This window comes from Gavialis gangeticus, unplaced genomic scaffold, assembly GCF_001723915.1.
Source record: "Gavialis gangeticus isolate Ggan-Ray unplaced genomic scaffold, GavGan_comp1, whole genome shotgun sequence".
Classification (NCBI taxonomy): domain Eukaryota; kingdom Metazoa; phylum Chordata; order Crocodylia; family Gavialidae; genus Gavialis; species Gavialis gangeticus.
Window position 1 is genome coordinate 40,549,253 of NW_017728998.1, and position 11,646 is coordinate 40,560,898.

At 39.9% G+C, this 11,646-nt stretch overlaps 1 protein-coding gene across 1 annotated transcript in view; it reads left to right on the forward strand.

Moving 5' to 3' along the window:
* The window catches only part of NFATC3 (nuclear factor of activated T-cells 3), a 193,219-nt gene that overhangs the window by 137,902 nt on the left and 43,671 nt on the right, over positions 1 to 11,646 (forward strand). The window contains exons 7-8 of the mRNA XM_019505292.1: positions 5,665 to 5,720; positions 6,361 to 6,487. Of these exons, the coding sequence (XP_019360837.1) occupies positions 5,665 to 5,720; positions 6,361 to 6,487 (183 nt within the window). The remainder of the gene's footprint in view (positions 1 to 5,664; positions 5,721 to 6,360; positions 6,488 to 11,646) is intronic.

Sequence of the window (11,646 nt, forward strand, 5' to 3'; positions counted from 1 at the left end):
AAGGGTAAGGTCCACTGGGTCACGAGGTTCAGGTCCACTCCCTTGCTTTCAAGGCTACTGATTGAGCGCCTTGGGGCGGCTGAGTGGAACCTTAGTCTCAGACCTGGTCAGCTGCTCATTTGACAGACTCCAGGACAAACATATAGCTGATTATAAACGCGCAATATTGCCTGTTAACTGTTTATAAAGCTAGCAGTTAAAAAGCAGATATAACTAATAAAAGGCGGATATAACTAATTCACCGACAGGGTCACACACAATACATTACCAAGCAAGCTAGCCAAAGGATTGACATTTCCAAGTGTTTTCCGTGGAGGCCTCTGAGACGTCTTCGCAAGAGAAGGGGAGAGCAGCTATTCGGATGATCAGTCCGATTGCCCTTGTGGCGCTTAGTTTCTGTATTTCGTGTTCGTTCTCTCTCTGACGTGGCAGTGTTTGTGTTGGTGTTTTATACTTTGCTTTAGCCAATTACCTTTTGAACTTGCGTTCGCTGCTTGTACAGTTGTGTATATTTCATATTTCAGAGCACACCCACGAGTGTCTGCTTTTCGCCCCAGCTTCCCGGTGTGGAAGTTGACTCAGAAGCTGATGCGTGTTTGCACACAGCTTAGCATGGACGTGCCAGAGTGGCCTGGCCATTCATTCAGGCTTTTTAATGCAACACTGCCCTGCCTGCTGCAGCTCTGGCCCTTTAAGAAAAAAGAAAAATGGAGAAAAGCCCCAGGGCTCACTGCTCTTGCAGTGGCCTTGGGGCTTCAGGGGGCTCATGGGAGAGCCTCTCCACATGGCAGGGGGCAGCGGGGATTGCCCCCCTGCTGGCAGGAGAGGTGAGTCTGGGCTTTTTCTCATTTTTTTTTTTTCTTAAAGAGCTGGAGCTGCAGTGCATGGAGCCACCATGGGGGAGGCTGGGACAGCAGGGGGAGGGTTGGGGTGTATGTGCAGAGTCCCCCATGCAGTGCGGGGGTATGGGGGGCAGCGGGGATCTCTCCCCTGCCTGGCAGCACCCACTGGTTCGAGGTGTCTTTTTTCCAAGTGCCGGGAGCTGGGACAGGCAGGGCACCGATTGCTGGGCTGCTGGGGATGGTCCTGGCTGATTCAGAGATTCTGCTGCTGAATCTCCGAATCAGATTCAGCCAAATTGATTTGGGACAGTGATTCGAATCACTGAATCAGATCACTGTCCCCCAAATCGGCCAATTCTGAATCCGAAGTCAATACTAGCCACTTCACACAGGCCAATAAGACAGTCACAATCTGAGAAAATTTCGCCAGCTAGTGGACACTTTCAAGTGGTATTGTAGATGAACATTTCCATAGTTTGGTTGGTAACTACATGTAGAAGCTTCCACTACTTGCCTGAATTTGAACCTACTAACCTTCCAGTACCAAAAGACTGTTGCTCTACTGAGATTTTAATTACCTTAATTTTTACTGACTTATACCTGCACAGTTCCCAGCATGGTCTGGCTCCAGAAGTATTATGTTGGCATCTTGGCAGGAAGGTGTTCATGTTCACAAAATTATCATTACTAGTCATTTCTTTGTAGATGAGCAGTTGCACATACGTGTATTCAAATTGCAAACAATTCTGGGAGGGAATTGTTAGGCATATAATGCTGTCATATGATGCTGTATCCGCCCATTGGACCTGGTGTTCAAAAGCTGTGGTGCTAATCTGCATGTGTTTGAGACGCACAAATCAGACTACATGATCAACTAGAAATGAATTGTGCTTTGGACTGTAATGGGGGGGTTTCCGCACATTAAGGGTAGGATACTCAAACATTTCGCCTCGCTAGTTGTACTTGCATGTGGAGATGGGTTTATCTCTTTTTAAAGATCTTTATTTATTTGACCACACTTCCTGAAAGTGTATATAGTCAAGGCCTTCTGCCCTCTTTTATCATAAAAACTAGAAAATTTATCATCTTAACAATTTAGTTTTTAAGGTATGTGACCCTGCTTTTCAGTTTTTAAAAAACTCTTATGGTTGACATCGGCCAGATAAGTTTTCCGAGCTACTGCAGTTGTCATTACTTATATTTTGATTTATGCTATCCTTCTCAAAGTCTTAGCCTTTCTAGTAACTGGCATCCAACTGATAATTATACCTTTATAGATACTTATTATTTACCTGTAATTCTTATTGGAAAATATCATTTTTTTAGTTTCACTTTTCCATCATGTTCCTTCGGTTTGTAGAGTGTTTCTTCGAGGTGTGTGAAACATTTTTTTGTTCATTGAAATTGAATTTCTTACCTAATTGCAAAATATTTAGAAACACTGAATTTTGGGAGGTATGACTGCCCCTTGAGAAGGTTCTAGAGCTTTGAGGTTATGATTGTTGTAGTTTGAGCACAAGGGTTCAGTTTCTACCAAATTTGGAAAGCTAAAAAGCTTGGCAAAGTTAAGGATTTTGTGCTTGTTTCATTTTAACAGAGCAAGGCATGGGAATAGGACTCAAACAAGAAGTATGATTTTTCTTTTCTTTTTACATACTAGCTTTTTTTTTCTAATTATTTAAATCCTTTTTTCCATTTTTTTTGCAGTTTCTTTCCGAAGTTCTTAAACCAGTGATTCTTAACCAGGGTGCCATGGCACTCTGAGGTGCTTTGAGATAGCACTGTCAAGTTTACAAACATGATTCACAAGATGAACCAGATATTTCAACTAGAAGTCCATAGTTGTGGTCTTTCTGAGTTATTTTCAACAGAAAACTCTATTATTTTTCTGTAGTCAAAAAAAAGAATGAAAACTAAAAGCTGGCGTTTCCAAGGGGTACCTCAAGTCTTAAAAGGTTGACAACCACTGTCTTAAACAGTTTGTCCACCTGTATTTATATGTAAAACTGATTTTGTCTGTACTTTAAAACTCCCTGTATATGGAGATTTTAATGCATCCAATGGATCTAATGGATCCAATCTAATGGATTTGGATTCCATCCAAATCTAGTGTCACTCCATTTTTCTTTTTGAATGATGAGTTCAGTTCTCTTAAAAATATTCTGGTATTTAAGATTTCTCTCCATATTTTTATCTCCTCTGGTAAATATTTTGATACTGATCCACCTTACCTCTTAAATATTACCTTCTATAATTAAGAATCCACTGGTGTAATTTTAGACTAGGAACCTAAATTCACCATTTGGTTATATGGCATTTCTTTTAATGATTTCTTTCCTAATTTTCCATTAAATTTCACTTTTTTACTAACAGTGTTAACTGGCTAATTTTTTGTGTTATTTAATAATGGCATTGAAATACCTTGAGTTCAAGTTGCCCCGTCTGTGTTAAGTCGTTTTCACGCATTTAGGGTGCTTTTAGATGTGCCAGGAGGCTGCTCTGACATGTTGTTATTACTCGACTAATCAAGTCTGGTTAAGTGTGCTAATTAGTGCTCTCCAGCCAGTGTCCACATCTCATGTATCAGCATCCCCATGCTTCAAAATGGTGACAGAGGTGCTTTAACTAAAGTTCATCGAACAAGCTTCAGTTAAAGTGCCCCCATCACCATTTTGAAGTGCAGGGACACTGATATATGAGATGTGGCAGGCACTTTTATTAGAGCAACTCCCTGGAGCAAATATAAAAACACCCCCCAATTATTTAGATATTGAGAGAAACTTTGGCAAAATGTATTCAACCCTGTAAGTCAAATACAGTGGTTCTCAACCCTTTTAGATACAAGGCACTTCTCCATAACATTTCTGAATTTGGCATCACTCCAGTTCAGAACCACCACTGTAGTACCTCAGTTTACCTCTGGTTTTCAACCTAGGTGCTACTGCCACAGTCAAGCAAAACTGCCCTATGCACCTTGTGCAGAGCCAGATAAGGAAGCAATAATATTACTTGTCTGAGCAGATATTCCTGCTCTTTATATTGAATACTACTGGCAACTCTAGTGGGGAATTGTAGTTTAAGGTGTTGAATTCACCCAGGGTAAAAGATTACTATGTTGACTCTTTCCTTCTTAATTCGTGTGTGCATAAAAACAAAAACCATTGGGATAAGGATAAAATATTGTTCAGCTTTCCTTAGACTATCAATACTAATAGTATCTGTAGGGAAATATTATGAAGAATTATATTTTATATTTATTTTGTTTTCAAAACTATCATCTTAAACTTGATGCATCTCTGAGGGTGAACCTATTAATATGAAAAAAATAAAATTGAGACACTAATGTAAACGTGTGTGACCTGTATAATGAAGTTTCTCCCCAAAATTAACACAATAGCAACAGTGGAAAGTAGTTCTGAAGGACTTCATTTCTAACAGGTTTTTCTTTTTTCAAACTATACACATCTTGTTTTTTTACTTCCCTTGAAAACTAAACCTGTCTGTAATGTGTCAGGCACTAAAACTCAACTACACAAAACTTGCCTAAATCTGGAAAAGGAAAACTATATGCCATGCCTGATACTTGAGGTTCTGATCTTGCAAACATCTATGGGTACAAATAACTTGACTTACACAAGAAAGATAGCATTTCTGAATAAAATTTGATAGCAGACAGTATTGAAAATCATTAGCTCCTTGTGAGTTAGGTGAAAATTCTCTAAATCATCAGCCATAATTGCCATTATTTTAAACTACAAATTGTTATTTGTCCTCTGGTGCTTTCAGGCCTTCAGTTTTCAGGCTGCCACATTCAACATAGGAATGTAGGAGTGGAAGGTCTCTCTCTCAGTCCAGCCCCCTGTGATTATTTACCCAAAGAAGCCTCCACTTCACATCCTTACACAACTACACTATACTAAAAACACCAGCAACACCCTATAACATGCTGTAGACAAAAGCAGGGCATATGATGTCATTGTCAGTGCCCTGACATTGTAGTTACAAGGAAGTAATTTGTTAATACATGCTCAGAAGTTCTATGAAGACTAAGCCCATGCTACAGAGGAAGGCAAAATCTTGCATTGTCAATGCCAATCTGACCTAGTGCAAACTTTCTTTCCTGAACCAAAATTTGGCTCTCAGTGGCCGTGTCTACATAAGACACTTAATGTACAGTAGCCTGTGACTACTGCACAGTAGCATCACATGGTAGGAAGCATGACATGACACTACTGCACACTAGTCACAAGCTACTGTGCAGTCAGTGTAAAAAAAAAAAAAGCCATTCCTTGATGCGACTGTGCAGTAACTCCAGATTACCAGGTATCTACTGCAAAACAAGAGAGTTACCCCAAAGTAGGGATTTAATATGTCCAATGTCCCAAACTTTTAATAATTATGCATGTGTGAGGGGAACTAATGAGTAGTCTCCCCTTATATATTGTGTATGGTGTGTGTGTGTGTGTGTGTGTGTGTGTGTGTGTGTGTGTGTGTGTGTAAATATATGTTTTAGAATTAAAAACTAAATGTGTATATAATGTTCATGTTTTTGCATTGTAATAGAAGCCTAAATAAGAAATCTTATCAGAAATATTTGCAAAATGCAAAAAATATATATTGTAATAATTAGAATTTCTGGAATTTTGAGCAGATTAAAGTACATAAGGAATCTTTTGTTGTTTGCCTAATTCATTTATAATATAGTTGTAGTATCCTCTATGAACTGCTTTTTATAACTGAAAGTGAATACATTTCACAATATTAAAAGTATTTCAAAGGATAAGAAATTTCATTTGAATTTCTTGTAAATTTCTCTCAACAGATGGTCGACCTCAGTGGGAGGTAGAAGGGAAAATAATTAGGGAAAAGTGTCAAGGGGTGAGAAACTTAATTTTCTTTCTTTGTAAAGTTGTTTTATTTTATTTTAAAGTATGAAATTGGTCTTCTGTGTGTTTGTACTTGAATTAAGATTTTGTAAAGTAAATAAGTAGGTACATATGAACAAGTTCTTCAAGTTAACTTACCTCAGCTAGAAACCTTCTGAATTGGTGTAACAAAAATGTAAAGTAGTCATTGGGTTGCTGCTTCCTAAGAAACTAAAATGTTAAACGTTTTGAAAAACTGGAAGATTAATTGTATTAAAGTGAAAACTTACTACCACTATATTAAAATTTTCCCTATCAGATCAGTGTTACAAAGTTTAGTTTCTGTTTGCAGCTACAGCATTCTAACACCCTTAAAAGATACATAAATATTTGAGATAAATATGTGTTTTTAATAAAAAATCTGTAATCTCTAGAATGTTTATGCTGAGGAGAAAGGGAGGGAGGAAGACTCCTGCATAATGATGTTTGTCATTTTCTTGTTTCTTGTTTGTTAAGAAGATGTGTAGACCTAAGTCATCTAACAAAAAGTACCCATTTGCTTAAGTCTTGCATTCAGTTATTCTGTACTTAACAGGTGTGTTTTTTTTATTTACATTATAAAAGTAATGCTCCTTTTTTTTACTTTCATTTAGACTAACATTGTTCTTGAAGTTCCTCCATACCATAACAAAGCCATTACAGCTGCAGTCCAGGTGCAGTTTTATCTTTGCAATGGCAAGAGGAAAAAAAGCCAGTCTCAACGATTTAATTACACACCAGGTACAAAAAGCATCTTACTGTAAAATGGTTAATTTAGACAGGAAAATTATTTAAATCAAGTGTATTACATGAATACCAGAAAAATGTTCACATAGTTGATGAGTAGATATGACTAAATTACAGTTGCTGCAATTGTTTATTACAAGTTTGTCTCATAGCATACTTGAGTCTGATATTATAGTGTATAGTACTGTGAATAGAGCTACAGCTCTACCCACTGTTCTTAATCATTGCTGTGCATGCTTCCCTCTTCAGACCTGATATAGAATGCCTTGCATTCAGAAGCTTGTCTGACTTTATCTGAACCATCCAGTTAGTCCATAAAAGATATCTCCCCAAAAATTCCATGCTTCTCTATGGACAGAGCTAAGAATACATAGCTTAATGAAGTGGGTTTTTTAATAAACGTTTTATTTTACTTGTAGTTTTCTAGTCAAATTGTCAGTTCTCAGAAAAGGCAGTGTTATTTCTTATTCTGTTTAATCAGCTTAGTCATGACAGGGAGTGAACTCTAGAGTATATAGTCAGTACATAAAGGTCATGCCTAATTAATCTCCTTGAAGAGAGACAAAAAATAGTCCTTATAGATGTGTTGCAGTATTAAACAGTTTTTGTAAGAATGGCACATTGTGCTTGTTAATATTATATAGCTAAAATTTTTTTTATTTCTTTCATCTGGTATAGGAAAAGTTTGCAGGATATGTAACATTTTCTTTTATGGCTGACTAGAAGTCCCCAGTAGACTAGAAGGGAGGGATACACTCTTCATTAAGAACCAGAAATTACTCTAAAGATATGTTGGTTTCAGCAATAATTTGATCACAAGTTTAGTTTGAAGTTGGAGGTCTTGATATTTATGTCCATATATCTGAAGGCATTGTAGACTTGACAAAAATCTTGTTTCAGTTATTATTTTATACTTACTGAAAGATGTTAATAATAGTTATTCTGCTTAGTTACATATTTTATGCCATTAAGCGTAATTAAACTAATATTATGCAATTATGTGGGCAACTGGGTATGTATTAATTTTATTCGTTTGGTATTAAGCAGTAGTGAACTACCACATTTCTTAATGTCAGATCTTTGAAATTAGTCATTTAATGATTTGTAAACTCAAAATAATAATAAAATGGCTCTTTCTTCTGCAACAATTGTTCTCTAAATGGTGGAATGAGGTAATGGAATATAGCAGCTAAATAAAAAAGAAGTAAGTTTAATTATAATTGCAGATATACTACACCAATGCTGAGCACGTATTTGTTGTATTTCCTGCTTTCCTTTCATCACACATGGTAAAAGACAGTGGTTGAGTAATACAGGTGTTGGCAGGAAAAATCCGTTTGTCCTTAAAAATAACATCCAAATCATAAGCTAATTGAGGAATCACTCAAGTTGCATTAAAAATCTAAGAAATGCCTGCGTGGATGTGAACACATTCTGTATATAACTGATAAAGCTGCAAAAACTGGTGATTAATTTAGTACTTTGCAGACTCTGTTTTGTGGCGCTGTGCATATTCCAGACCAAGATAATCATATATTTTAGTGATGACATAGTACTATATATTGATGTGGTTATGGGTTGGGAGGGGAGTGTTGGAGAAAGCAAATTTCAGTGTACTTTACTTAGAATTCAAAAACTTTACTTCAGTTACTTAGAATCCTCAATACAAAGTTGTAGAGAAACATTAACCAGTATTCTCTGAGACAGAGATTTTTTCAGAATAAGTATTTCTGCTCTTAGGATGCCCTAAGGATAGCTTCTGTACTATTCAGAATGCAGATTGATGTGCAGCTCCCTCAAGTTCTTTGACTACAGCCTTAAGGAATATCTTACAGCAATGTTAAGTGAGATTAAATGCACATGTAGATGGTGATCACTGGGCTCAAATTGTGACCAAATTCTACCCAGTCAGCCCAGCCAACTGGGGACTAGATTCCTGGCTCCTGCCAGCCCCTACACCACCACCCAGAGCCCAGGGCTGATCCCCACTGCTCCATGCCAGCCTGGGGCTCTTCTGCCCAGGCTCAAATTACTGCCATCCTGGGCACATGTATAGACACTGTGCCCAGGAGCAATTGACTCCAGCTCGAACTGCTCTGGAGTTTACTGCATTGTAGATGCACCCAATTTATACCAATACCAAACCAAAGGACAGTCCCACATATTAGAAGTAGTGTTCCCTTTTAAATCTACTTCTTTGCATCTCCTCCATCCACCTTAAAAGCATTGAAGACTAAATCACATACTGCTAGATTGGCATATTTGAATGGTAAGGAAAAAAGAGCAGTAAAATATTACACTGAGCCCACATAGAGGCCAGATTTCTGCACTTCTCAGGACTTGAACTTTTTCTTTCAGAACTTTAAATGGAAGATCCATTCAGTTCAAAATGCAGCATCATCTGGATTTTTTTTCTTAGAAGTTTGAGATAATGGGAGAAGGTTGCTAGTTACCTTAATTAGTTATTTAATTTTAAAAATGTCTATAGAGTTGAAAGATTTTTATTTGGCTAAATTACTTTAAAATGCATCTATGGCTATAGTACAGTATACTTACCTCTCTTTCTTCTCATTCTCCCCCATTGTTCACTTCCCCCGTCTGTGTCTGAGGGGAAATTTTGGACAGACTCTCAAAGAGTTTCTTGTTCATGCAAAAAAATTATGTTCTACTACATTGTGTTCCTGGTGCTTGAATTAAAAATCAAGACTAAATGGGAGCGCACTAGCAAAGCTAGTGCTTCTTATCAACAGAGATCCAATTTTTCCATTTCCCACGGAAAATGGAGAAAAACATGGGTTTTCCCCTTTACCTGAGCAAAACATGGATTTCTCATTTTCATGGAGAAACCTGCAGATTTTGCAGTTTTGCAAAGAGCTCTCTGCAGGCCGAGTTCCAGCCTGTAAGGGGCTGGGAGGGAGCAGGAGGAGGGTGGTCAGGCAGGGGCACCATGTGCATGTATATGTACATGACCACCAGGCAGTCTGGAAAGCAGCTCCTGTAGGTGGAGGTAGGGGGGTGGAATTGAGGAACCCATATGGAGGGAGAGAGGGAGTTGACTTGGGCTGGGGCTGCTCCCCAACCGAACAGTGGGTGGGGCTTGGGGCTTGGGGCCTGGGGCTGCAGTGCACAGTAGCAAGGCCCCAGCAGGGAGCAGGACAGGGCCACTGGTGGCTCATCCAGGGAGCAGGGCAGGGTGGGAGCCAGCTCCCTGCTTCTGAGCTCACTTCCGGGGTGCAGGGGAGACCCCTTATCTGTATGTGGGGCAGAAGTGGGCTGCCCATTGTGGGCTTGGATTCCTGCCCTGTTGTCCTCCCTCAAGGCCGCTGCAGCCCAGCAAATGTGATCCAGTGCTGCAGGGAACGCGTGCTGGGGGAGGGCAGCAAGGTGGGAGTCCAAGCCTGCAGCGGACAGCCCACACCTGTCCCACGCAGAGATCTGGGGGCATGGGTCCCCTCTGCACCCCCCAGGAGTGTTCACAGCAACAAGCAGCCATGCCGCCCCCCCAGCCCACAGCAGCCAGGCAGTGGGAGGGGTGGAGGCGGGCTCCATTCTGCTGCAGCAGCAGCTGCTGCGGACCCAGGTCCCTGGCTAGGGGCCCCTTCCAGCAGGGCGGTGGGGCGGGGTTGTAGGGGCAAGGGGCACGAGCAGGGCAAGGGGGCTGTGGAGGAGGGGCAGTGAGTGGCATGAGCAAGCCCAGGGGCTGTTGGGGGGGAATTGAGGGGCACAAACAGGCTCAGGGGGATTGTAGGAGGGAGTGAGGGGCCTTTCATTTTAATCCCAGATTTGAAATTTTTTATTAGAATTTGTGATTTTTTTTTTTTTTTTATCAGGGAAAACCAGGATCCCTGCTTATCAATCCCATAGTTAAATATACTCATTTTGTCAGAGTCAGAAAATGAGTCACTTCTGTGACTTATTGAGTCACCTCTGGGCTGTTGAGGCCTTAGTCTTGTCCCTCTTTTATTTTTGGCAGACACAATTATAACAAGTAACCACTCAGCTCAGACACCTACATTAGACTTCAAAGAAGACTATCCCTATGTGTCAAGCAGGCACTCAATATTTTTCACTCTAAATGTCTGCTGCTATAACTCAAGGTCAGGACACATCTATTAGGGCTAAAGTATTCATAATGTTCCCTGCAGTATTAGTGGTTGTTCTGACAGACAGACAAACATTTATTCTTCTTTAACAATCTTTTCCTGTCCATAGCCCTGTGGGAACTAGGGGGGATAGTAACCCGTGTGTAGAATCACTGGTTCTCGGTGTTTAATGACAGAAGAGTTCTTTCCTGTCTCATCAGTTTCTGTATTTAGGAGTGGTGCTGAGCCTTGATGAGCACAAATGTTCATTTCAGGTTAAATAAAAGAACATCATCTTGTTGATATACTGAATTAGGTCATCACACACTTCTGAAGCTCCTGATATTATTCATTGTACTTGTTTTATGCATGGAAATTCTAAAATTGGCCCAATTTTATGAGAATGCTCCAAGTTTGCTTCTTCCTGTATCAGAAAGAAATTGCAACCAGTCAGGACCAGAGTCAATTCTGAGACAAGTCAGTTACTAGGTAGACCTAAGGATCATCTGAGGGGGTGTTCTCTGCTTCCAACTGTCTGTCAACTAGTATCAGATACTAGTACCAGATCAGATGATAGTACCACTGCATTGGTATATATGAGTTGACGAAGAGGAAGCAAATTCACTTTTCCTTTTTAAGGATGTTGAAGGTGTTCTGACTTGGTCAGAACAGCGTAGGCTATCTGCCTTTCCACATGAAGAGAAGAGACAAGAAATTAGATTGGTTTAGCACAATGGTGCCCAACCTTTTCATCCCACAGGTTGAATGGGTAGTGCTAGTCTGTCTGTAGGTCTAATCCAGCCAGTGGTCTCAATCCAGTATATGAGGCTGGTGTGGCCCCAGATGGGGTGTGCAGCCGAACCCTGATCTGTTTGCCTATCAGGGAGCAGCAGGGAGCTGTCTGGCCTTAACATGGGTGCCAGAGATGGGAAGCAGCCCAGCCTGATTTGGGTACAGGAGTAGGGGGGAGACATTTTATATTTTCTTCCCAATTTGATGCTGTCCTTCTCGGCAATCAGGCACTTTTTATTAATAGATTAGCCAATTGCCTGTCAAGAATGACAGGGAAAG